At 43.9% G+C, this 25,406-nt stretch overlaps 1 protein-coding gene across 2 annotated transcripts in view; it reads left to right on the top strand.

Annotated features, from left to right (window-relative positions):
• ARHGAP22 (Rho GTPase activating protein 22) overlaps window positions 1–25,052 on the top strand; it is a gene marked incomplete at both ends in the record, with an annotated part of 157,080 nt that extends 132,028 nt beyond the window's left edge. For both annotated transcript variants that reach the window (XM_082002286.1, XM_082002285.1), the window contains 6 exons: window positions 5,685–5,892; window positions 10,102–10,234; window positions 14,859–14,932; window positions 16,780–16,901; window positions 19,602–20,496; window positions 24,824–25,052. In XM_082002286.1, the coding sequence (XP_081858412.1) occupies window positions 5,685–5,892; window positions 10,102–10,234; window positions 14,859–14,932; window positions 16,780–16,901; window positions 19,602–20,496; window positions 24,824–25,052 (1,661 nt within the window). The remainder of the gene's footprint in view (window positions 1–5,684; window positions 5,893–10,101; window positions 10,235–14,858; window positions 14,933–16,779; window positions 16,902–19,601; window positions 20,497–24,823) is intronic.
• Between the last annotated feature and the right edge of the window lie 354 nt (window positions 25,053–25,406).

Below are 25,406 nucleotides of genomic sequence, written 5' to 3'. Positions count from 1 at the left end.
GCAATTGGCTTCTAGTATATGGAGGCTGCTCTTTGTGGGGAATGGGGTCAGAAGACACCAAGTTCTACCACAGACCCATTTGTGTGACCTTGGGCAAGTTAATTCATCAATTTCTCATGATTCCTAATTATCTGTCGCTTCCTTTCCCTTCCCCCATTCTTGCATGCTTTGTCTGGCTGGGCTGTTTAGTTGTTAGGGACTATCTTTTCTTAGGCACATACACCTCCTAACGTGGAACTCCTTTCTCAATTGCTGCTGCAGGAATTCACATAGTGTGTGCTTGGGTGGGCCAGGGGAGAGGAAAAAAAAAAATAGTTATAGGTTTGTGTGTGTTTTGCGCTGTGGCAGCATATGCATTTCTGAATGTCTGCCCATGATTTTTTCTCAATGCTTTCATGTGTGAGAGGGACAGATAAATGGAAGCCTAAGCATGAATGTAGGAAGGTTAAAGCAGACGCTTACCTGTGCAGGTGAGCACGTACACAATCTTTACATCCGTAAACTGTCTGTCTGTGAGGCACCACATCCATGCGCGGGTGTATGTACTGCTCTATAGCAGCACCCAGGTGTGTGCCTGATTATCTTCCTGCACATCTTTTAATGTGTGTGTACTAAGATGTGCATACAGCTGACGTAGGTGTGTCTGGACTTTTCCCACTTTAAGCACATACGGAGTCCTCCCCATAAAGAAAATCTACTCAAGAAGTGACTTTATTATCTCTGTCTTTAGTTTATTTTGGTTGAAATCAGAGCTCTGATGAGGAAAAATGAAGCAGGGAGCATATATTTTCCTGCCCACTGCATGTCTGGACAGCATAACTGGATGTATAGGCTTTGTATGCCTGGAGCTGGTGGGTGAGCTATTCAGGCCAGGACAGAGAGCCTGTCTGTGTCTTAGTACATCATTCCTGGCTTGCTTTTTCCACAAAGAGCCACCTAAATCTTTAAAGAACAGAGGCAGCTTGTTGGAGTAGAGGAAAGAAATTCTGTAGCTCTGCTAGCCCATTTTTTTAGTATCTCTTGAATCTTTCTGAGATTAAGGATGTAGTCCCAGGCACTGTTGTGGGTTTTGGGGTTTTTTTTTCTGCTTTGAAACCAAACAAAAGGGCCTAGCTATAGATAAGGGTATGAGAAAGAAAGTTAACCCTTGGATTGCTAGTAGCTTTTATTTCCAGCCTAACTCTGTCTGGGAGTGTGACTGGATGGCACTGGCTCCCCTTCTTCTGAATGAAGAGAAAGGCTTTAATGTCTTCCAGCAGGATCATCAGATGGAGTGAAGCGCTGCCAAGTTCAGTCTGAGCTGCAGGCCCCAGTGATTGAAAACAGGCTTGCGCCTTGAGGAGCTGGCGGATGAGGCTGTGTGTGACTGGCTCCACGTTAGCTTTTCCTTGCAAGGCAGGGCAGTCCCTGTCCAGCCCAATGATGCTGTCACATCCTGGTAGTTTCAGGGATGTTTTACTACATCAGTTTTACAAGCCCTTCTGAGACCTAGCTGAAGTGAGATGAGCTTTACAGAGCTAGCAGGACACCACCTCCTCAGTCTGCCCTGTTTAGCCCTGGGAGACTGAAATAAGTGCATCTGCTATGTCTCTTGCCAGTGTAGCTGTGAGAGCCCTAGTTGTAATTTTCCTGAGGGTAGACTTCATCAAGGCCCACCAGCAGATGCCCAGATGAAAGATTTCCGCAAGCCTAGGAACTGCCAGCAGCTCCAACTTGCCTTTGACAGTCCCTTTCCAGTCCCACTCCAATGATAGCTCTTAGCTTGCTCTTCTCTGAACCATAACACTAATTTTCTTCTCTGCAGCCACTGCACTGATGAACGATTTCTCCAAGGCCAACCTTCCAGCCCGACTCTAACTGCATCTTTATGCTTTCTCTCTCTAAACCCCAACCCTAATGCTCCTGCTGCCAAAAGACTTGGCCTCGGAGCAATCTTTCTTCTGAGCAATGCTCAGAAGCAATGCTCAGAAGCTTCAGGAGCAATGCTTCTTCTGAGCAGCATCTGGGGGGGGTCCTTGTCTATGGCTCAGCAAAAAAAAAAAAAAAAATTACAGCTAAGATAGAAAGAAAAAGCATAGGGCTGCAGTGTAATTGAGGCTGCAAAGGGAAGGTTGCAGCTACCAGCAGACTTGGCTTGGGTGAAATATTTTGTCTGTGCAATTCTTGGTGACCTCTTCTAGGATCTTCCTGGAAAATTAGGGTTCAGGGTTGAGGGAAAGAGAAAACATAGATCTGCAATCGGAGTTGGGCTGTCAAACCAAGGTGAGAGGCAGCCAAGAGAGCTGGACTGGAAGAAGTCTTTCATCCTGGCAATGGCTTCAGGGTCTTTTCCTCCCCTCAGCAAAAAATGACCTTTGAGGGCTGTGTGATCTCACCTGCACAGCCCTTCAGCACACATTGTCACCAAGAAGAAACCCATGCTTGTGCCAGCTCCTTTCGCTTGTCATGTGGTAGATCAGCTTCATTCTCAGTCATGTCAGTCTTGGTTTCACGGCTGGTTTTTCTTGCTACCTATTTGAAATGGTGTGAAGAGAGGTGAGCAGTATTGTAGTAAAAGAATATTACAGTGCCTTTGTTTCCTCCAAAGATCACTATTTCCATCCAGGGAAAAAAGGTGTTACCAACCTCCATGCCTGAGAAGGGGGAAAGATAGGGTCCCCAGCATCTGGTTCTGCAGCAGACACCCACAGCAATGTTAATACTGTGCTTGTGAAATGTCCATCTGCTGCTCCTTCTGAATCTCAAAGCGGGTCACCCTTCTATCTCTATCTGTTATCTTAAGTGCCACATTCCTTAACCGCTGTGTCAGTGGTCTCTGTCTGCAGTCAGCTTGTTACTCAGGAGTCACTGGTGTTGATTCTACTTACAGAAAGCTCCTGCTATTGTGATCCAAGCTGCCTGGGAAGGCAAGCATTGATGTTGCCTGAAACGTATTAGAGCATGTTGCTGACCACAGGCCAGCCAAGGCTAGGGAAAAGTAGACAAAGCTTCGCACTGCAAGTGGAGATTATGCATACAGTTGTTCTGTGTGCACTTGCATATGTGTGTGTCTGACACTGCCTTTGTCCCTGCTCTGAGTTAAGTCTAGAACACAAGAACATGGGCTTCTGGAAAAACATCTCTGCTCTATACTGGGGGAGGGCAGAGCATTTACCTCTTTCCCAGAGCCTTCTCTAGACTTTAGGAAACAGGGCTGTTATTCAGCAAGGAGAGGTTTGAGAAAACAGGGTTGCTATCCTGTAATTGCCCTGACGTCTACCACAGCCTGACCGCCCTAAGTGTGTATGTCTGGCATCTAGAAGAGTGAATACCATGTATCATTTTAAGGAAATAGATGGGTCTGGTGGGAGGAAGCCTGGCTCAGAGATTGATGATAGGATATTGAGTTTTTTTGTCTCTAAGGTGCACAGCTTGGGGTCTGACCCCAGCTTGCTGTAACTAATGCTGAAGGACCTTGGTTTGCATTGGCTGGTGGCCCAGGATCAAACATTCATGTTGGAGGAAGGGAGAGAAATGGACACCAGCAAAATAACATGAGGGGCGTTGTTAGGACACACGTTCCTGCTTCAGCTTTTCACAGCTGAGGTGCCTGCACCGTAGCTTGCAACTCTGGTTGCCTGGATCATTCCTGTGTCTATTCACTATGATACGCAGTATTGACAGTTGCTCCCCCATGAGCAGGATCAGCAGACACAAACAGGCCATGGAGACTTCACTTTTTCAGCTTTGATCTGGATATAGAAGTTACCTGAGAAACTGGGCTGAGAAGGTTGTTCTTTCATGGCTGCCCAGCCTCTGTAAGTGTGCTGGAAACCCTTGGACAGTGCTGAGCCCTACATACCAAGCAGTTCTGCTGTGCCCTATTGTGACAGCAGGGATTACGTGATGAAATTACAAAGCAACCTCTGCAAAAGCAGGAAGAGATTCCCTGTCCTACGACATGACTTTAGAGACACTTATCTCAGTGGAAATTCAAACAGATTAGAAACAAGAACTAGTTAAACCTTTACTCTGCAAGAAAACCAATATTTACAGTGATAAAGATAAGTAACTCCCATGCTCCAGGGCATGCTCTCCTGCCAGGATGAGGAGGGAATTTCCTTCCAGACTCTTCATGGCCCTCCAGCTCTGATACCGTAATGCAGTTGTGTAGGCTGGGGTGTAAGGAAGGTTTCTGTCTTCTGATGTATAATAAATTGGCATGGAAAGGAAATTGGACTTCAGGATCCTTCTTGAGTGTTTCATTCAGGGAGTTGAAACTGATGTCAGTGATAAGATTTGTTTCACTGAGGATTCAGCAGGGTTGGACTGAATACAGAAAGCAGCTATGGTTTGACGTGATGTCTCCCATGAAGGACAGCAAATGGTGGTTAGGAGAGTTCCTGCCAGGAGTTATCATCCTCCCATGAATATAGCACTAAAATAAAAATGGAAAATGTGGATACTAGAAGGAAGGTAAGTAGAGCCTTGAGAAACAACCAAATCCCCTGGCCTGGTATAAGCACATGCATGTAATCCATTAAACACTGCTGCTGGGTATTGGTTGCGACCACAGTGTAACTCCAATATTGCATGCTGCTTTTTTTTCAGACCTGCAGGATTAACTGAGTGCTGAATGCATGATCTAAAGCTTCTTGATATCAGTGGAAAGCTTCCTACTGCTTTGAGCATTCTTTGGATGGAATTTCCTTCATGCTATGGTCTGATCTCATCCAAAATTGAGTAGATTCTGGGATTCTCTCACTTACTGAATTCTTATTACCAAAATATGGTTAACTTGGATGCTATCCTCCCTGACTCCACCACACCTTGTAGGGTGCTAGAATTAGGGATTCAGAAGACAACTCAGCAGCTGTCCTTTTAGATGGAGCAGTCTCCTAGTGGCAGGGATTGAACTAAGACCTCTGGGTTTTATAGCCTGAGTCTCTTCTGTGTAGTCAAAAAGATCTGGTGCCGATAGTGGCATTCAGCAGTTAGTATTGACCAGGAGCTCCAGTTTCCCCAAAGAGAGAGACAGTGCACCACAATTGGTGATATGTGACTACAGATAGATTTGACTTAAGAATTACCTATGTCCAGTCTGGTTTTAGGGTATCTTGTGCTTCTGATATTTTCAAGGTGCAAGAAGTACAGCATACAGGTTTTAGTAGGAAGAGCAATGTATTTTGCATGCATTTTACTCTTTGTTTTAATTTTCATTCTCCCTCTGACAGGGTGGTTGCTACCTGTTGGGCTGGGCAGCTGCAAACTGTTAAAGGGCAACTGCCTGACAGCTAAGACGTGGGTGCATGCAGAAAGGAATTGCGTACCATAAAGTCAATGTAGCCTTTGTTTTGGCACTCTTGGGACAGAAGATGCAATGGAAGTATAATTACTTCATTCAGATTCAGCATAGCCATAGATAACCATAAACATAATCTTAACTCCACCTTCCTTGTGTATAATGAGATATAAACTGGCTTAGGTTAGGGGATAGTTTGAAGCACTCTTAAGCGTTATAAAATCACTCAGCATGTAATTTTTAGTTTTTAAAATAATTTTCTTCTTTGGAGTCTGTTAGAAATTGGACCTTCACAGAGGTTTGCCCTCTCCATGTGAAAGCTTCCCTCATTGTATGCCCTGAGCAATAGCTCAAGAAGAGTTTCAGCTGACACTCAGATGACTCTCTTGCTTTCTGTTGGCAGGGATCTTTGGACAGCGATTGGAGGACACTGTACAGTATGAGAGGAAGTATGGCCAGCGTTTGGCCCCACTGCTGGTGGAACAGTGTGTGGATTTTATTCGGGAGCGAGGTCTTACAGAGGAGGGGCTCTTTCGGATGCCTGGCCAAGCCAACCTTGTCAAAGATCTGCAGGATTCTTTTGACTGTGGAGAGAAGCCCCTTTTTGACAGGTGAGTTGACATCACCAAATTCAGGCTGGTTTATCTGTGGCATGTAAAATCCAGCAGGAATGGCCAGTGGCTATCCTAGTCTACATGTTCTTTCCACACCATTGTTCTTTTCATTTGAAGTGCCTCTGGGACTTTCTCCTGCATATGGTGTTGGGTACTGAAGCCTTCATTCACCTAAGTGTTTGCGCAGAGGGAGAAATTGAGCCCGTTAATCTAGATGGGGCTACTCCAGTGTTTCAACTTAAGTACATGTTGAATGAAATGCATCACTAGATTTGTGTGAGGCATACTCAGCAGTTGGTGGGATCCCACCCTAGAAATGGATATGACAGAGGTGAACTAGGTGTTTTACTGCTTTCACATGTTGCATTCTCCCTTGCTGAAACCACAGTGGATCTGCCCAGGAGCAATATCTCAACTCTTCCCCTTCCTTTTTCACCAGCTTTCAGAATAGTCACCACCATCTCACACATCTTCCCTGGCTGTTATGCATGCAATATATAGAATTGGTCAGCATGTCATAACAAAGAACTTTGTGACCCCAGAAGAATTCTTGGCCAAAATGATTTTTTTGGCCTAGAATTTCAGCAGCTGAGATGGAACATTTATTTCAAAACTGAATATATCTGATTTTCAACAAAACATGAATCAAATGTTTCGGAAATAAAAATGGCAATTTTGTATTTTTCTTCACATTATAAAAATGTTGATGTAGTCACCCCTGGTACAAAGACATGCTAGCAGCCTTTTTGTCCTACTGACTATGTCAATGGCAGGGAGCAGCAAGGGTCGGCTGCTCTGCAAAGCAAGGTGAGCCAAGGAGCCGAGTGTGGTAACAAGGCTGGCAGAGGCAGTTGCACAGTCGAGTCATCAATAGGCAAGTCCATAGTGACAAGGCAGCTCCAAGATCAGGCTAGGTAATCTGTCCGTGAGTCAGGGTCTGGGTCCAGATCAACAGGGTCTGTGGCCAGGCACAGACGTGGCTGTTGGGCAGTGGGAGTTGTAGCTCGGGCACAGGATAAACAGTAGAGGCTCAGCTTAATATCGGCTCCTACAGGAAAAGTATCAGCCCTGGCTCAGAGCGCTCCATCCAAGGTCAGCGAGGGAAGGGGGGCAGCTCTCAGCTGCACTATCTCTACGTTGGCCCTGAGCCCAGGCAGTCAAATCATCAGTAGGGTGGATGCTCTCAGGGCCCTTGCAGCCAAATCTGTCTGTCCTCTGTAACTAACATTTCCTTCCCTCCCTCATATGTACATGCTACCCAGAGTGAAGGTCAGCATTGTGCTAACCTGAACAGTGCTTTGAGAAATGGACCTTGACCCTAACAGAGACCTTGAACTCCAGGAATATTTGGATCCAAGGCCATTGTGTAGATCTGGCCCAATCTCTTACACAGGTCCAGAAGTAGGATCAGATCTGGGATCTTGACTTGGAGATCTGGCTCCTTTTCTTGCTGGAACTCACCAGCACTGTTTTCCCAGGTGATGCAGGCAGCATCTGGTATATTGCCAGCACATCAACGTAGGGGATCGCTTCCCCTGGACCTGCAGCCAGTCTCAACTTTGCCAACAGCATCCCTGCCTACTGTTGCAGGAAGAGCTAGTCCCACATGGGCAGCACAGTGTTTGTTCTCATCCTGGGAAGAATATCCTTAGAGTTTATTTGGAACATTCTTCTAATTCTTCCCTCCCCTCAGCTTCCCAGACCACCCGTCCTCCTTTCTTTGATTCCTAACCACAGTCAGTATTTTTTCCTAAATGGAAGTGTCAAATATTTAAGAGACATTTTCATGAAAAAATAAAGTTTGAAATCATCAAATGGTCTCACTTCATCTTTTCTTAAACAAAATCTTTGTATTTTTAACTGGATGTCTGGGTGTTCTAGTTCAGAATTAGAATTATCTTAATTCATGTGGAAGTAACAAAGTTGTTTTGGAAAACACTCATATTCTGGAACAGGAGTATCTGTGGAGGGAATTACTTAGGAATGACAGTTTCACTTTCAAGTTTTACCTTAATCTAATCCAAACTAACTTCATTGTCATGAAGATAAACCAAGCCTCCCCCCAGCATTTTTAAAGCAGAAAGCACCTTTATTTCCATAGGCATTTGCACTGGCTAAATAGATCAGTGCTAAATCTCGCCTTTAACAGAGGCAGTGAAGATCTCCATGAAGGAATGCCTGCCTTTTGGGTAGTTGATTTGAAATGTGATAACTGAAGGTTCAGGGTCCTGGTTTCAGCTAGCTGGTGTTAAACCACAACATTCAGTAGAGAATTAAAGGAGGCAAGCCTAGTAATGTGACAGTTGAGAGTCCCCCAGTGAGTGTCTTTTGCTCCTTCCATCATGTCCACTGCAACTTGTAGGCCCAGTTCTCTGGTCTTTGATATGTATAGTCTCAGATAGCAACAAGGGAGAGGCAGTTCCACCCTAGCTAAGTGAAATGCTTCTCCTCCTAGCAGTGTAATTTTTTCTCTACGTGTAACTAAAACTATCAGTGTACAGCCTAGGATACCTAGTCAGCGGCAAATGTTTTCTGCAACTGTGAAATCCATATGCTTGTTTCCAAATCAGGTGCAGTGAAAGGAATATCTTTTTTTTTTTTTTTTCTGGTTGCAGCAAGTGATTTTAGATGTCTTTTGTATCTACAGTGAACTCAAGATAGCTTGATCTTCCAAATGCTAGAGCCTGCCTGCCCTGTGGTGGATCTCTGTGATGACTGATAATTAAAATATTTATTTTTAAAAGGTTTGCTTTTCAAATTTAGGTTTTAAATGCATATGTATATTCCTATGAAAGGCCAGGTGTTGCTGTTTTGGAAGTACCTACAGCAGTCTGCTCCTATTGCACTTCCATGATACTGAAAGTTTGGCTGGATTTCACATGGCCTTGTGGATGAAACAGTAACTGCAGCCAGTGGACCTGAGGCTGTAGTCTGGGCTCTGCTTCTGAGTGATAGTCATATCCACCCTCCATGCCTGAAACTCCGCACTAAAAAAGAAAAAAAGAATAAGGGTACTGACCTGATTTGTAAAGCATTTATAATCAACTGAAGAAAACCAGCAAGTGGAACTGTTGTATTCTCAAATAGGATGGAGCTGTTTAATAGGAATAGCATTATCAGCATTGGTAGCAAGTGGTAGCTGCTGGCAGCTTCCTATTGTAATTTTTCCTGTTTTGTTTTAGCTGTGTATTCCAAAAATGCTTAGAAACATGCAAAGCAGAAAAGATTCAGCTTTTAGATAGAGATGAGGATTTGAGGCTCTGTTGCCCCATGGTTAGTGATGTGTTTTCCTCAGAGTTCTTTAAAGAATGTCAGGGCAATGGTGGGTAGTGGGGAGCTGGTGACAGAATCTGTTTAGACTTCCAACAGTCAAAACTTTTGAGGAGGTCATCTGCAAAGATTAACAAAGTTGTACGACAGGAGACTTGGAATGAGGGAGAGGTATTGCCATGCATCCAAAGCTGGATAGGAAATGGATAGGGAAGAGCAGGTGCATCTTCATCATGGGGTCTGACACCTCAACCTCAACTTAAAGCAAAGGAGGGAGAAGAGGAAAAAGGAGTTCCTGCAGCGGGAGAGAAAAGAAAAGCTGATATTCCAGCATAACAGATGGGCTAGGAAATGGCAGACACCCCAGCCTGGGGGAGGAGATGTGACCCACAAGCCAGGCAGCCATGCCAAATGGCAATAGAGGGTCTGCAGGAAATATAGCTCCCTCCATTTTTTTCTGAATGATTGACCAGGACACTTGGGAGCCTGGCCCATCAGATGCAGGTGGGTGCTGGCTGGGGAGAGTATCAGGCGGGAGGAATCAGTGAGATGATCAGAGGTTATGTGTGATTGCATGAGGATGCAGAGCTCCGCTATCAGTGCTACATGATCACTGTGCACTTGCCTGGAATGTATTGCTCACATTCCTGATCCACACTGTCTGAGGAACCACAGCACTGCCCTACCTTAAGCAGTGTCATGGGTATATGCCTCCCACTGCCCATATTGCCTGAGATGCATTTATATCTTGACAAAATGAGGGATTTCCCTCATTCCCAGGTAGACTCTCCTGCATAGTTACAAACATAGCAGAACAGCTCCCTTCCATGTGCTTACTTTGTCCCTGTCCCTGAGAGGGACCTTGATGCACCCCCAAGGAAAGGCATCAAGCTTTGGGGTAGTGTGGGTTTCTCAATTTTCTCTTCTCTATTGCAGCAACACAGATGTTCACACTGTGGCGTCCCTCCTGAAGCTTTACCTCCGAGAGCTGCCAGAGCCTGTCATCCCTTTTGCCAAATATGAAGACTTTCTTTCTTGCGGACAGCTACTCTCAAAAGATGAGGGAGAGGTCAGTGATCCTTCTAAGCTGCTTCCTTCTACCTAGAAGGCTATTTCCAAGACTCAATGTAGTACAGCTTTCTTCTCATCACTCTTCAGTCCTGATTTCAATCAGTGAAGTTCCTGGGAACCTTCCCCTGAATTTTCCTGAAGCTGTGAATTGGGAGTTAATATCACAGGCTTCTGCTTGAAGCAGGAGCTTTTCTGAAGTCACTCTTGTAGCCTGGTGCTTCTTTCTTCTGAACAAAGCTGTTCTGTAGCATAATCAGCAAGTGATGCAAGGTAGGAGATTCAGGTTTCTTTCCCAGCCTTGCTGTTGACTCATTAGCAAGCTTTATGAAGTCACTCCCTTCTTCTGTGTTTTCAGTTTCATATATCAAAACAGCATGTTCTGCTTCCCAAAGTTTTTGGTGGATGAGATGTTGGTCAGTGCAATGGTCTTTGTATTTCTTAGAGGAAAGGGCAGGCTATGATATTATCCCAAAATGGGGGAAATAATGCTATGAATACTTTGCCAGAACCTTCTTATGATGTTCCTCTCTTTGGTTCCCAGGCAAGGGAAGGGGCTGACAAAAACCTCCAAGTCTGTAGCAATCATGGAAATTTTGATTCACTGCTTGGGAGGAGCAGGATAATTTACAATATGATTGATCTGTTTCACCCATATTGTTCCTCTTGTGGTGATGTCTGAGCTCTTTGCTGACTGCAAAGGCACGTTGGATCTGGTCTAATGTGGGTGGAACTGTGCCACCTTCTAAAACAGAGTTTTAAAGAAGCTGTAAGGGTTGTTACTAGTGTCAGCTAAAGAAGCAAAGGCCTGAGGGTTTGTAAGTTCTGTCCCTTTTCTGTGTGTGGCCTCAAGAGCACACTCACATCTTTGTCTCTGGTGGGGATTGTAAAAATTGTTCTTTACTGAGAGCCTGGGGTTCACCTTCAGGTCAAATGGCAGAAGGGTCTGGGGAGATTCTGTCCTTCACGATGCCCATAGGAAGATGCTTGTTTGCCTGCATCAAATAGAGCATATCTGTCAGTTTTTTACAGATAAAAGGCAAGTTTGCTACTATCCATACTGACATGGTGTATCCTCTAGCTAACTCTGAGAAAGTAAATTTCTGTGCATGACACAACATATTACCAGGCATGGGTATGCATTTGCATCCTGGACACAGCCACATCAGTGTGTCAGTGCATTAGTGTTGTCTTTTAATAGGTAGAGGTATGTGTCTACTAGCTCCAAAACTTGTTCATTTTCTGCCTTATCCTCAGTCAGCTCAGGCACCTCTGCAGGGTGCTATGTTACAGACAGCACAACGGCTGATTTCACAAGAAACAGCAGCACTTCCAAGGCAGTGGAGCTGGTTTAATTTTGGTCATAAGATGTGCAGACTGGGAAGTTTTGGATCCATTAAGCACTATTGCACAAGAGTAGAGACAGTGCCAAGTTGGGCAAACATAATTGTATATCACTGCTCAGCTTATTAACTACGTAGTTTGCTTGATTTTGCCTGCACAGGCTGCAGCAGTTTGGGAAGCAACATCTGTGTTGGTTTTGTGGGAGCAAGGCCAGACTCAAATGACTTGTAGTGCAGTATTCTCTTTGGATTAGAATGGTGATGAGGAGCACTAGAAAGCCAAAATGAAAGCTTACAAAATATGGTACTGCTGATAGCACAAAGTTGTCTTGTTAAGCTGCTGTTGTAAACAAAACTATTTTCTGGAACCTCAACAAGGGCTGTTTAATTTTTCAGAAAGGAAGGTGGAGCGCACACACCAAGGGTGGAGAGGCTGTACGTGCACAGTAGCACGTGGAGCAGAATGTAGCACAAAGTCATACTCAGCCTGTAGGGCCTGACTCGCCTCCTACATGGAAAGTCCCCCAGCTGAAAAATGTAGTTTCATTGAAACCACAATTTTTTAGCACAAGATGATAAGCAGGGAATTTCAAAATCAAATGTTTCATTTTGAAAAATTATTTGGAAACAAAATGCAATCTATTGTTTTAATCTGAAGTACTATTTTGGAAGTTTTGAATATGACTTTTGGACTCAAAATATAATTTTCTTTAGTTTTGTACACCACCACCACCAAAAACAGAATTACTTAAAAACAGGCATTCAGATAAAATTGTTGGTACCTCATGCTGCTACACTGTGGCCATAGATAGGAATTATTACGATGTTAGTTTGACTTAATCTCCATCTGCAGCAAAAAGCACTCCAGCACTGCCCTAAGTTTTCCATTTTTTATTCAAACTGCTGTTCATTCTTCATTCTGCACCCAACTAATCTCTGGTGTTGGAATGCAAACAGACACGTAATAGAAACCTTGGGTTGTGCTGAGGCCTCCAGGTATCTCAGCAGTACTTCAGCATTAAAAAAAGTTTTGATCCTGATCCCAACTGGTTGGGAGGAGGGATTGAAAATGAAAAACAATTTTAGAGTAAGAATGAATGAAAGATCATCAAATCTCTAAAAACTCATTTGAGTTTGAGCTGACTTGGCGTGGTAGTATTTTACCCTTCACTGCTGCCTGTATTCTAGAGATGCACAGAGCAGCTCAGTGGGCTAAGCACCTGGCTTTGAGTTTTTGACGAGGGGTCTGAATTTGGATGAACATCTGAAGCATTGCTAGTTTTCCAGCCCATCTAGAAGCTCTTAACTGGTGCTGATCTGTTACACACATTGCAAAATCCTTGGCTTTGGGATCACTCCTTGGAAAGCATGCATCTGTAGTAAATTAGATATGCAACTTTTTCAAGGAGGTAGGAGTTGTTACTGCAGAAAAACATGATGAATGACAGTGCAGTGCCTCTGTTGCTTGCTAAGCTGCAGCCATAAGCATGATCAGTAGTACTATTTGTTAATAACACAGCAGTTTCTAGCTTGCAGTTTCTAGCTTGCATTTTCCTTTACACTTTCGCTGTGGTGTTACTAGGCTGAGCCTTCTGCCATCTGTTGGTCAGGTGGTTGGTGGGTACAAATCTGGCAGAGCTGATAAATGCTGAAGCAGGAGAGAAAGCTTTTTTTAACCTGGCAATTGTTTGTACCTCGATGAATGTGAAGATACTCTCTGTGTAATACCATGTTTGTGGTTCCTCGTGACAGAGCATGGATGATAAATTTTTAGAACCTTTTTTTTCTTTCAGGTACCATCCTGTACCTTTATGTCATGTTTCCAGCTGTTCACAACTGCCTGCAGTTTCTGTTCCAAATCCCCTTCTTGCATGTAGGGGAGCCATGGTATTTTAATTCACTTGAAATACAGTGCCAAATACCATCCTCCTTTCTGTATTTGAAATAAATGGGGTTACAGAGCAAAATTCAAGAGGGAATTAGGTCTGTTAGATCAACTATTTCTAGTTCAAACTCCTCACTTGAAAGCTGGATGATCTGAACAACTGACCTTAACCTTCACATCAGCAGCAGCTGTCTTTGATTCAAATATTTTCAGAAGTTTAAAAAAAAAAGCATTGAGGATTTCAAAAGTGACTGATCTTTCATTGGTGTCTCCATTGTTGTCACTGTTAAACCGGCATAAGTTTTAAGCTAAGGAATTAGAAAGGACTTACTGCTCTTAAGAATTCTTTTTTAAGTTTCAGTTTTTTTATTAGAGCACTTTTTTGTGTTGGGACATAGAGAATAAAAATGTGTCTCTACCTTCAGGATGTTAAGGATGGAGGCAGGAATACAGACTGCTCTCTGGATCTTTCTGACTTCTCTGGACCAGAGGAATCAGGAAGATCTTGCAAAAGGCTGACCAACAGAATTCCCTCCCTAACAGTCCTTAACAAATTGAGGAAAGTTTGAAATGAATGTCCAAATGCACTTCTTTGGCTTGGAACCAGCTGCTTCTGGAATTTCTCCATCATTAGTTAGCAGCTATCACTCTTCCCAAATGTGTGTGGATATCTATTTTCCCACAAAAGGTTTAGTTGTCTCAAAAAATAAGCAAATCTCCAGGGCAACGGCAGCATTGAAAGGAACAAGCAAATGATGCTTGTTGACTGTGGAAGGACAATAGCCTTCTGAGTCAGAGGTTTCCATTTAAGTAGCTCCAGGGTTTTAAGTCATTCTTACAGCAGATGTCTCATCTTAGGTTTTAATGTAAAGACAGAAATTTTATGAGGAAGTAAGTTGCAGCTCAGAATGACTGCAAATGGAAGTAAGTAATTAAAAAGGAGGTAGCTGAATTGGAGTGTCACTTAGCTTTTTAAAGAAAAAATTCTCCTCTGCTCATTTGAGCATTACTGCAATGTATTTATACTAGACGCAGTGTCTCAAACTTTCAAATAGGCCAGGTGCTGAAAAGGCACATTTGCTGGTACATTTGTACCAATGCCAGTGGGCAGACTTTTAAGACTAGCAGGCCTTGCTAATTGAGGGCTTCTACATCGACCATTAAAGTTGACAGGAGGATTTTCACTGCTTTTGAGAACTGAGTCACGTTCTGGACATTGTGTTGTGCCTTACCGAAAACCCACTGAATGACACCTTTTTTAAAGCAAAGCCACCTTGTGTTCTCATCTGTTGTTCACAGTTTTGACTCTGGAAAGAGGATTTTGTAGTATTGAAGGAAAGTCACATTTTCTTTCATCATTTATATTAATAGTTCTCCTTGTTTTTCCTGTCCCTCAGGGTACCCAGGAACTGGTTAAACAGGTGAAGAATTTGCCCCAAGCTAACTACAACCTCCTCAAATACATATGCAAGTAAGTGAAATTAATTAACACTTGGAAAAGTCACTAAGTTTTGTGAAGCTCAGTCTTAAATGCAAATAATTTACTCTGCAAGTATGAATATTCAAACATCACTTACATGTAAGTTACTGTTCCTATAAAACATGTGGAGATGAATGTGCAGCCTGCCTGAAGGAAGCTCTTGGTTTATCCAAGAGCATCAGCCAAGCAAATTGCTGTCACCCACAGCCTTGGCAGCAGGCATGCATGAAACTAATATATTATATTGTTTATTTCAGAAGCACTTAAAGACCAGTAAAAAAAGGCATTTTTTCCCAGGTACTGCACACTTGGAAGATGTATGACAGAAGCCAAGTTGCAGATGCAGTTAGAATAGCCAGTCTGGCCACAGCTGTGGTTTTGAAGTGGGGTTGGGAGCGGCTTCCTCTTGGAGTACCAGGGACTCTGCAGCCTTGTCTCCCCTCATCTCCCTCCTGACACTCCCAGTATTTGCAAAGTGGGCTGGAATGTGTTTTGGGAGCTGGAACGGACTGTTACCCTAGATACAATGTAGTGAACTTTATGTTGTATTCTACTCTCCATGGTAGTCAGCCCCTTTATAACCAGTGGGATTTGCACATCTGGAGCAGGTGGTAGACACACACACACTGACATTAAGCCCATGACTTATTGAAGATATGTCAAGCCCTTCCCAAGTGTACAGACAGATAGCATTTCTGAAACGTATTTTTTGAATGCTTAAAAAAATTAATTTTGCCTTGCTATGTGCTTCTATAGCCGTTTGTTTTAATATCTGAGCACCTCAGAACATGAATGGCTGAGGCAGGGGAATATAATTATACATGTTTATAAGTAAAGAACCGAGGAAAGGATAGGCAAGTAGAATTTGCTTCTGACTTAGTGAAGAAAACTGAGGGTTCTTGGGTCTTGGCACAGTGTCCACCACAGGGCAAAGCCGCAGAAAAAATGGGAGCTCCTAGAAAAGTCATGTCGCAAGTAGAAAGCATTCAAAAATTCACCAAGTAGTGCAGAATGACAAGAAACTTCTTCCTTGCCAAAACCCATACAATCATCCAAAAATAAACAATAGTTTAGGAAACAGAGTACAGACAGAGTGAGACTGTTTGCTTTTGAAGCCGCTGAGTTCCTGTTTCCTGCTCTTATAGGTTTGCATGTCCTGTAGTCCTTTTTACAGCTTGGCTGATTATGTACAAGCTATTTAGGTGTTTGTTACAGCCTTTCTCTTGCTGTAACTCCTATTGGGAGGCTGTTCCAAATGACAAAAACTTTAACTGTTAGAACTTTCTGCTGATTTCCAGCTTACACATATGGATAGCCAGTCTGTCTGGATTTCTTTATGTGCTCTCTCTGGCTTGTATAGTCATCTTCTTGTGTTGATGTTTGCCCAGCTGATGCATTCACAAGAAGCATTTGGGCTACCTCTTTATCTGTATTTTGTTAGATTTGAGCAGCAAAGCTCTTTGCACAGGCTGCTAGTTCTAGGATGAGGAGATGAGTGAAATGTCTTTTAAATTCTGTTATATCTGTAAGCGAAAACTGGCAGAAGTCAATCTGTGTAATCGGAGAATTCTGTACTTTCATACCCAGTAGAAAGCTGGTTCCCTGCTAGGCTGGTACCTTTGGCAGAAACCATCCCGACTTCCCTTGTTGATACACGAGGAGGGATCTGGGGTTATTACTGAGTATCTAAGCTGCATTAAGTCCCTACCTAGGAGCATTTCAGGTGTCAGCATTGTATAAACACAGGAAAAAACTGTTCCTGCCCCAGAATGCCTATAGTCTGAGAAGTGACTTATTATTCCTCTTCTTCTTTCATTTTTCTGGGGGGGCTTTTCAAGGTTCCTTGACGAAGTTCAGGCTCACTCCAGCATTAACAAGATGAGTGTCCAGAACCTGGCTACAGTATTTGGACCAAATATATTACGACCCAAAATGGAAGATCCAGTAACCATGATGGAAGGTAGGTACTACTCTCGTGAGATAACACAACACCAGTTATAACATAACAGTGTTTGGAAGGTGCAAGGGTATGCTGCAAGTCATACATTTGTTGATAGCTTTTTCACTTGACTGCACAGTCAGCAACAAGTCAAGCAATCCCTTCCATCAGTGCCCGTGAGAGGATGTAGCAGTGGGCCTCTATTATCCCACTCACCACTGGCCCCGGAGTGTCTCTCCACTACATGGAGACACCTCTGCCCTGCTCTAAGTTGTAATGTGAAACTCTTCTTGAACCCACTGCTAACATGAAAGCTCAGATGTTCTTCAGATAAGTACCAAACTGCTGTCGTTCAGTATTGGTGCATTTCGGTGGTTAGACAGCTCCCTGTAAAGGACATCCAGTCTGCAATGAAAGAGGTACTGTAGTTTTTGCTGTGCCACAGTGGCTATAACTAGGCGTCTTGGAAGTTTTGTCTTCTGAGCAGGCTGTGTATGGGTCAGAACGTCACGTAACCCAAGGAATAAGTTGAAAATCACTTAATTTTGGATGTAAAAATCTGAAGTTTGAAAACTATCTACCTCCATATGGGTCAGGAAATGCCCAGGCCTGATCTCTGGCTGGCTGACAGTAGGGTGTCGTATCCCAGTACAGCCCCTCTTCCCAGGTGGCAGTGGAGCACAATACTTGTACTGTGGTACAAGTTTTAGCAGGGTCTTTGCATCAAGTTTTGTGGGATCTTGGCAACCTGCACAAAGAATTGATGGATTCGTCCAGCACTAGGCACAGGAGATGCTGTGCTCAGGATGTCTGAACTCAGCCCTGGCACTGCTCCCTAGCTGTAGGGGACAGCTGACGTGGTGTTCTGTGTGATGGAAACCTTCACAGAATTGCCGGCATTACTACACTTTAGCAGCAGCAGTGCCTTTAGCTCTGCACAGGTGACCTCTGAAAGGCACTGCAGATGTGTGCCCTGCAGACAGCAACTCTCTGTGAGGTAACAGGCCAACTTCAGAGCATGGCCTGACATAGTATAGTTGTTCATGGGTTTGAAGCCTGCCACAGAGATGTGGGGCGTATTAGTAAGGGTAGCTTTGAGACCCCCCTGGAAGGGGAGAAGATAGAAAAATGTGGGGAGGAGAAAAAGGGAGTGCAGGAGCAGATGCTGGGTTATTCAGCATTACAAAGGTGGGGATAGCTGAAACCTCAACCTGTTGTGTGATGCTGTGACTTCCCCTAGTGGCCAGCTGGCCAGCGTTGGTAAGAGTCGTACAGCCTTGGCCAGCAACATGCTTTTTGTTCAGTTGGTACAGATGACAAGTTTGGGTTCAGTTCACCTCAGGCATTTCATTATGCAGTTCAGCTGATGGCAGAGGTACTCATACTGTGTGTAGGTGTAAAGGTGCTGTGGTCTCATGGTGTCCTAATCATCACAGGAAAATATGACAGTGATGTGACCTGGAATTCTGCATTAGCACAGACCTGAACTGTAGAAAAATGGGGATCCAGTGACTGGATTTTTAGACTTAATCATTATATTCATAAGCAACAGCACTGGGAATGTGTTGGTTTTAATTTTACTGTTAGTTGATGATAGAAGATTGGTTAAATAGAAATAACAGAGAAGTAGAAAGACTCTCAATAATATTTTTTTAGCTTCAGGGTAATACAGATCTGCTAAATCAACTGATACAGAAAAATACTGCTGCCAGCTCTTAACAAAAAGCCCTTTAATTGTGTCTCTCTTCAAACTTAAAGCATGAATTTCCAATAGAAATATCTGAAGTTTGACAGCTAAATTGTTAGGAATGCCCTTATCTCCAGAGAGGTTTATTTCTCTCCCCGGATTGACAGACATGAATATGTTAGTCTTATTCTCTATTTCAGATCATGATTAAAAATAGAATTACATACATATTTGCTCTTTTTAAGGTTTTCCCTCTTTTGTAGAAGGTGCTTTGTATTAGGTTTGGTTAAGTGGTGTTCTCTATTAGTTCATAATGGTCTACTCCACTACTGGAAAACAATGACAACTCATTTCTGTGGGTGTAAATAATTGTACACCTTCTGCAGGTGTCTGTATCATACAGATGTCATACTTTCTGCAAGTTTCTCTATACACAGAATGCAGCAGAAGGCCTGAGCTGAAATTTCTGGTTCTTCGATAAACACTAGCTCTGGGCCTGTTAAGACTATGAAACTGGGTGCAACGTAGTTGTGGAAACCTGCTGGTTTTGGAAGCTGGACAGAGAGGTACTCCATCCCAGCAAAAAGGATGTGGCGTGCCTCTCTGCACAAGGCTATGCTGTTCTGCATTGATGTATGCACCGAGATTGATGCAGGCTCTGAACCCCATGCCTTGGTGTGGTACAGACATGCCCTTTTTTCCAGGTGTCCTCCTCCTCTGTCATCTTCAAAGGTGTCCTTAATCAGGCCAATTTATTTGTCGTTGCTAGTGTTCATTTGTACTCTGCTCGTCAGCTACACTCATGAGTCTGATACCTGCATCCTTCACAGTCCCCATTTACAGCAAAGGGAACAATTCCTGTGTCTTGCAGTCCCGTACAGAAACGCCCAGAGAAGTTTGTGCAGACTCCTCGCAGTGCGTGGTGGCCACAGGCCTGCCTCACAAGGAGCTCGCAGGGCATCTCCCAGACACGGGTTGAGCATCTGAGGTTTTCCGTGTCTCATCAACTTGCTGCCTGTGTTTTCTCCCTACAGGCACCTCACTAGTTCAGCACCTGATGACAGTGCTCATAAGTGAACAGGGGCGAATCTTTGCTGTTCCTCAGGCAGATGTGCCAGGGAGCCAGCTGGAAATCAGACCTGTGCGTCAGCGCAGTACTGTGGAGTGGATCTCCGAGGAGGACACCAGGTCAGAGAACAGCATTCCCAGCCCTGCTGATTTGCCTTCTAGCAATGCTGTGGCCCTAGAAGCCACTCCTGGACCTGCAGTGAAAAACACGCCTTCAGAGCACAGTGGCAAATTGACTCAGCCTGCCACCAGCCCCAACAAAAGAGTGCAGACACTGCCTCCGTGGAAATACTCCTTCCGCCAGCAGGGAGCACGGTCTGTGAGTCCAAAGCTGGGCAGCTCATCCTTAGATATCCCCAACCTCTCCTCCAGTGGGAACTGGTTGATGAATGGACTGTACTCTCTCCGAGGCCACCGCCGGACAGCCTCTGGGGAACGAGTTAAAGACTCATGTTCTTCCCAGAGACTCTCTACTTATGACAACGTCCCTTCATCCAGCCTCTCCCTTAGCACACACAGTATGGCCAGCACCACATGGTCTACATCATCATGTGAAATCTCCGTGGTGGACTCGGTCAGCAGCTGCCCAGCCTGCCGGGCCAGTGACTCTTCTGCTTTAAGCTCTCTCAAAACCGAGTGGATAACTCAGGGCTCACCGTCACAGAGTGAGGTCAAGACTGCAGATCTGGAAAACAGCACCGACAGGTTTGAGGCATGCAGCAGCAGCAGCAGTGAACAGAGCAACCCAGCTGCAGCTTCCAGAGACTCTGTCAAATGCTCTAGGGCCTTACAGAGCTTGGTGGTGGAGCTAAAGACAGAACTGAGCAAACAGAGGACTGAGTATGAGACTAGTATGAAAAGGTAATGTCATCTGCAGGGGGGACAAGGAAGTCATCTGCCAGCATTACCCCTGGTTGAACATGGGTGTGGGCTACCAAGCGTATCAGGTTTTCAGACCTGGAGTTTGGGTTTGGGAGACAGCAGATTTGGTTCTGCTCTTTCTCCTCACTGCTCTCTGAATCCAACTTTTCTCTCTGTGATTTAAGGGCAGATCAAAAAAATGGGATTTCCATCACACAGGGAATTCCAATATTTCATATTCTATGTTTTCACTGGAAATCAGAACTGCACAGGTAATGCCAAAGTCTGCTCTTTGTCAGTGTCCTGGGAGAAACAGCAAAGCCAAACATCTTGGAGGGCAGGATTGGGACACAGGGTGGTCAGGCCTCAACAAGGAACTTGGTTGGTCTGTGCAAGCTTTGTACCAAATCAGTCTGAAATGGAGTGCTTCTTGCTGCTTTTCCCAATAGAACCATTCTTCAGGAAATTAATCTTGACTATTCTCCCTGGGGTTTTTTTGGTGGTGGTGGGACTGCATCTCAGCTACAACTTTTTCAGCAGCCCTTACGTGTTCAACTTCTAGAAGCCTTGCTTTTGATTTGTGATGTACTTGTAGTGGTCCTTTGCTCATCTGTCCAGCCACTGACTCAAAGTAAGAGCAAGGAGCTGCTTGTACAGCGGATGCATGAACTGTGCAGTTCTTTGCCCACTCTGATGTTTACTCACACAGCTGCAACTGCTGGTGCCGTACTTTAGATCTGTGCTCAGAAAAATTCCTTCCAGTTTTCAGGAGAGATGTGTGTGAGGGCAGGGGCTGTAGGAAGTAGAAAATATTAATAACTAGGAAGTCATATTTATTCATGTGAGTTAGTATATTAGGCTTTATGAGTGTAAGTTAGTGCTTAATAGAATGACTTTCAGACAAGTACTTGGGGAAATACGCACATGAAATGTTGTTGCTTAAAGGAATCAGACGTTTTAATATACAGTTATACGCAAAATTGCACACCATGTTATAATACAGAAGAGCCATCATTGGCCGGGGCTCTGCAGCACTGGTACTTTATGCTGAAGAAGGGCGGCTGTAGTCCCATTTCTTACAAATAGTTGTGTTCTCAGCTTTTTAGTGTGTGTTGAAGTCTTAATGTTATATACCCCTTCAATTATTAAAGCTCTGGTAGCATTTACATGCCTCAAATTCCAATCAGTCTCCCAAACATGGTACCAAACCCACATATGACTGTTTGTAGGGATTGTATAGCACAGCTTTAGGCTATGCTTGTTGCCTCTTTTTTTCTTGTTGAAGTAATATCTCAAAAGTGTATCTGAACTGTGATCTCTCCAGTGGGCCAGCTGTTAAGGTAGGAATTTCACTTGCTATCTTCCTGCTTTATTTTTGGATTTCCTGTGGTCGTGCCTTGCCAGCCTCTGCAGCTTTTCTGCCTCTTGCATTGTACTGCCTTGGTATGTGAAGCTGGAAGGAGAATCAGGCTACGTAGCAGTTTCAGTTCCCACCTAACATCACGGAGCGGGAGAAAAGCTTACCCCAGCCTTGTTGTGTTCCAGGTAGAAGAGCTGATGAGAACACCACCAGCTGCTAGCATGGTGTGTTGGAAAAGGTCTGAGAATGAGGATGGTAGTTCACGGCTTATTTGGTTTTTTTTTAGATGACCTACTGATGCAGAATGGGAGGGAAATGAGGGTATGGACGTACCTTGCATTTAATTCTGCAGAGCTGCCCTGGCAAGCCTTGTTGCAGGGGTACAGAGTAATAAACAGAAAAGAGACCAGGCTGCAAACCTTGGAAATGTCTATCTGTATATTTTTACCTGCTGCCTGGGGGAAGAGATGGCTTTCCACCTCTTATCAGTACAACTGTTCCAATGGGGAACATTGGATGTCAGCTGTTGTTGACATCAGGGACATCCAGGAAGACTTGTTCTTCAGTCCAGCTGTTGAGCAGTTTCGGCTGCGTCAGCTCCAACACCTGCCTTTCCCCTTCAGCTGGGCAGGGACAGAGCGCACTGTGGCTGGAGGGGAGGACTGTAAATTGGCCAGGTCTCACAGGGCAAAGTAGCTAAGAGGAAAATGCCTAATGAACTGTTTCATAAATCCAGGCAAGATGCAATCACCGCCTTTTTGTATTAAACAGGATGACTCCAGCTGTTCACGATTACAGCCTGAAGGATCTTGCTGTCAAGTCTGAGAATTTCAAGCCAAGTTTTTCAGCTCTCAAAAATTTTGCAATGTTTTTACTTCATCTGCAGCAATTTACATATGCAAAAATACGTTCCTTTTGAGACTGCATGAAAGTCTGCTCCTGTGGAAAGACAGGAGCTAACTAGCAAAGAAGGGAGGCTGCTTAGCAGGAAAACTTTGGTCTGCCTTACTAGCTTTATTTTATCGAAGGTAATTTAGTCCCCGAAAGTAATAATTAGTTCCTTTACAATTGTACGTGTGCTTGTGTGGTTTGCAGGACTCAGTGTGTGTAGCAGGGCATGTTTTAATGAAGGAACATGAGCTTTTTGTTGGCACATATATAAGCGGTGGGAAAGCAGAGTCAGTACCTGCCTGGGGCAGAGGTAAGGAGCACTTGCTGATGGAAAAGCTGTTAATTTATCATCATCAACTGCCCATTTTCTCTCTCTTAGTCACAGGGAGGCATGTTTTATGGCCTTCCTGTAACCAGTCTGTTCCAGAGCATTTCTCCCTCGAGGTTAGTATAATTATCAGGCATTCTCTGTTGAGTTTCAGTAATTCACGTTTAGCACCTGGGACTCTTATGAAACTGGAAGTTATCTTGGAGAGAACTATTATGTTGTGTATGTAGAACCGCAGTAAGTACTGTGCCCCTGTGTAATTCAGAACATGGACAGCTAGTCTAGGCTGCTGCAGCTGACCCCTAAACTTTAATTGGTAGCTCAGAGCTGTAGGATGTAACAAAAATGTGATAAGGGGGGGTGAGTGTGTGTGGGGAAGCATCCTAGCTTCAGTACAGTCCTGTTGTATTACGGAAGATGGCTACCTGGGTGATAGAAGTCTGTCTTCGCTGAGATGGGGAGTTTTTTGCAGCTATAGTACACGTTTCTGTTCACTCATCAGTGCAGCCGTTGGTCTGCTGGACTTGGTGATCAGCATGCCTGCGTGTGACTTTCTAATTTGTTGTGACAACGGTAACGTTGCCATCCTTAGCTGTATGTGAAGGAACAGTTTAAGGGTATGTATGTACTGCATTGCCTGCATAGTTGCCTCTTGGTGATCACAAAACTGAAGTCAGACCCTTCTGGGACTGTCACAGATGTCCGACGTGGTGGTGTTGTGGAGTCTGTAGCATGCCCTTGTGGAATGTCATTTACCCTGTCTAAAAATAATCCATTCCTAGCTTCACAGGGAAGCCAGGCACCCCAGCTTCATAGTTCGATATTGTACTGATCAATGAACCTAAGAAGTGGTGGTTTTGGAGTGTGGTGTTCTTTGTTTTGTGGGTTTTTTTTTTAGTTGGGGGGGGGACACTTTTCCTAGGAAAAGCCTGATTTTTAAAATCACTCCGAGTATTCTAGTAAACAGAAATTCCTACTTGGATATACTCCCTCCTCTGTATTAACACCACTACTCTGTCTTGCGATTAGGAAACGTGATGGGGAGGACAGCAAGTGATGTGTCTTCTGCGCTTGTTTCAAATTAAAAAAAACATGAACCTTGTTCTTTGACCTCCTTAGAGGAAAGCTCCGAGTCTTGCATTGGAGCTTTGTGCACAGATAAAGTTAAGGTCTGTTCTCGAGATTCTTCCTCATGTAAAATGTTGGGTTTTGTAAAATCTTGTACAGTGTGAAAAACTTTTATTCCCCAGTATCAAACTTTACATAAAATACCATAAAATGGATGGTGAGGATGGACTGTGATCTTATTCCTACCTGACCTCCAAGGATGTTCTTCTGTACTGGACATCCATACAGGGCAACACAGTATCAGGATGAAAACAGAGGTTAAAAGATTATTTTGGAATTATATATTTGAACTCAGTCTGACTGAGGAGTTAATACATGTCCTCAGACATTCAGTCTGTTGCCCAAAAGCAAGCATTGTTTTGTAAGACTTGAGCATATTTTCTTAAGCTACAAATCGAGTAGGCTCCATCTTTCAAGGAGTCTCTGCCCTTAAACTCAACATTAATGAAATGGCAATTAGTGCCCTCCTTTAAAACTTCCTCTTAGAATTAAGATATTTTAGCTCTAGGTGGAACAACTTATATTTATTACAGCTACCAGCAGTATTTATCCAGCCACTTAAAAAAAAAAAATCTTTTTTTCTCCTCCCTCCCTCCCTCCCTCTCTCTTTTGATTTTAAGAATCGAAGAAACAAGTGCAGACCTGAGGAAACAAGTGGTTAGGTTAGAAGAAGAACTGGACCAAGAACGAAAGAAATACACGATGATGGAGATAAAGCTGAGGAATTCTGAACGTGCTCGTGAAGATGCTGAGAAGAGAAATCGCCTCCTGCAGAAGGAAATGGAAGAGTTTTTTTCAACATTAGGATGTTTAACTGTTGGGAGTCAAAGTGCTAAAGTCCCCAAGTAGAACAAGCTCACGTACAGCATAGAAAACTCAATTTCTGGCAAAACCAGTGAAAACGCACATTTTGTTCTGGTATACTCATGTATCATGAGTAATTCTACAGTGATTGTGCTCTCAGTGACACTTGCTCTGTGGTCTTTACATGTGCTGTAGTATTTGGGCCGGCTGGGAAAGACTGCTAAACTTAATGCTTGAAAGTTTAGATGTCAGGTTGCCAAGAATGGGCACTCTTTCTTTCCACAAATCAAAAGATACTATTCTCCATAGCTGTACTGCTGCCATCTTCAGATCTACTGCACCATCCGTTTGCTGGCTGGAGGACAGTGGAAAGTCTTGCAAGGTGGGTGGCAAGGCCGT

The sequence above is a fragment of the Phaethon aethereus genome (assembly GCF_964289735.1).
Source record: "Phaethon aethereus genome assembly, chromosome: 7".
Classification (NCBI taxonomy): Eukaryota; Metazoa; Chordata; class Aves; order Phaethontiformes; family Phaethontidae; genus Phaethon; species Phaethon aethereus.
Note: the sequence above shows the minus strand (reverse complement) of the source record. Positions and strands in the feature narration are given on the sequence as shown.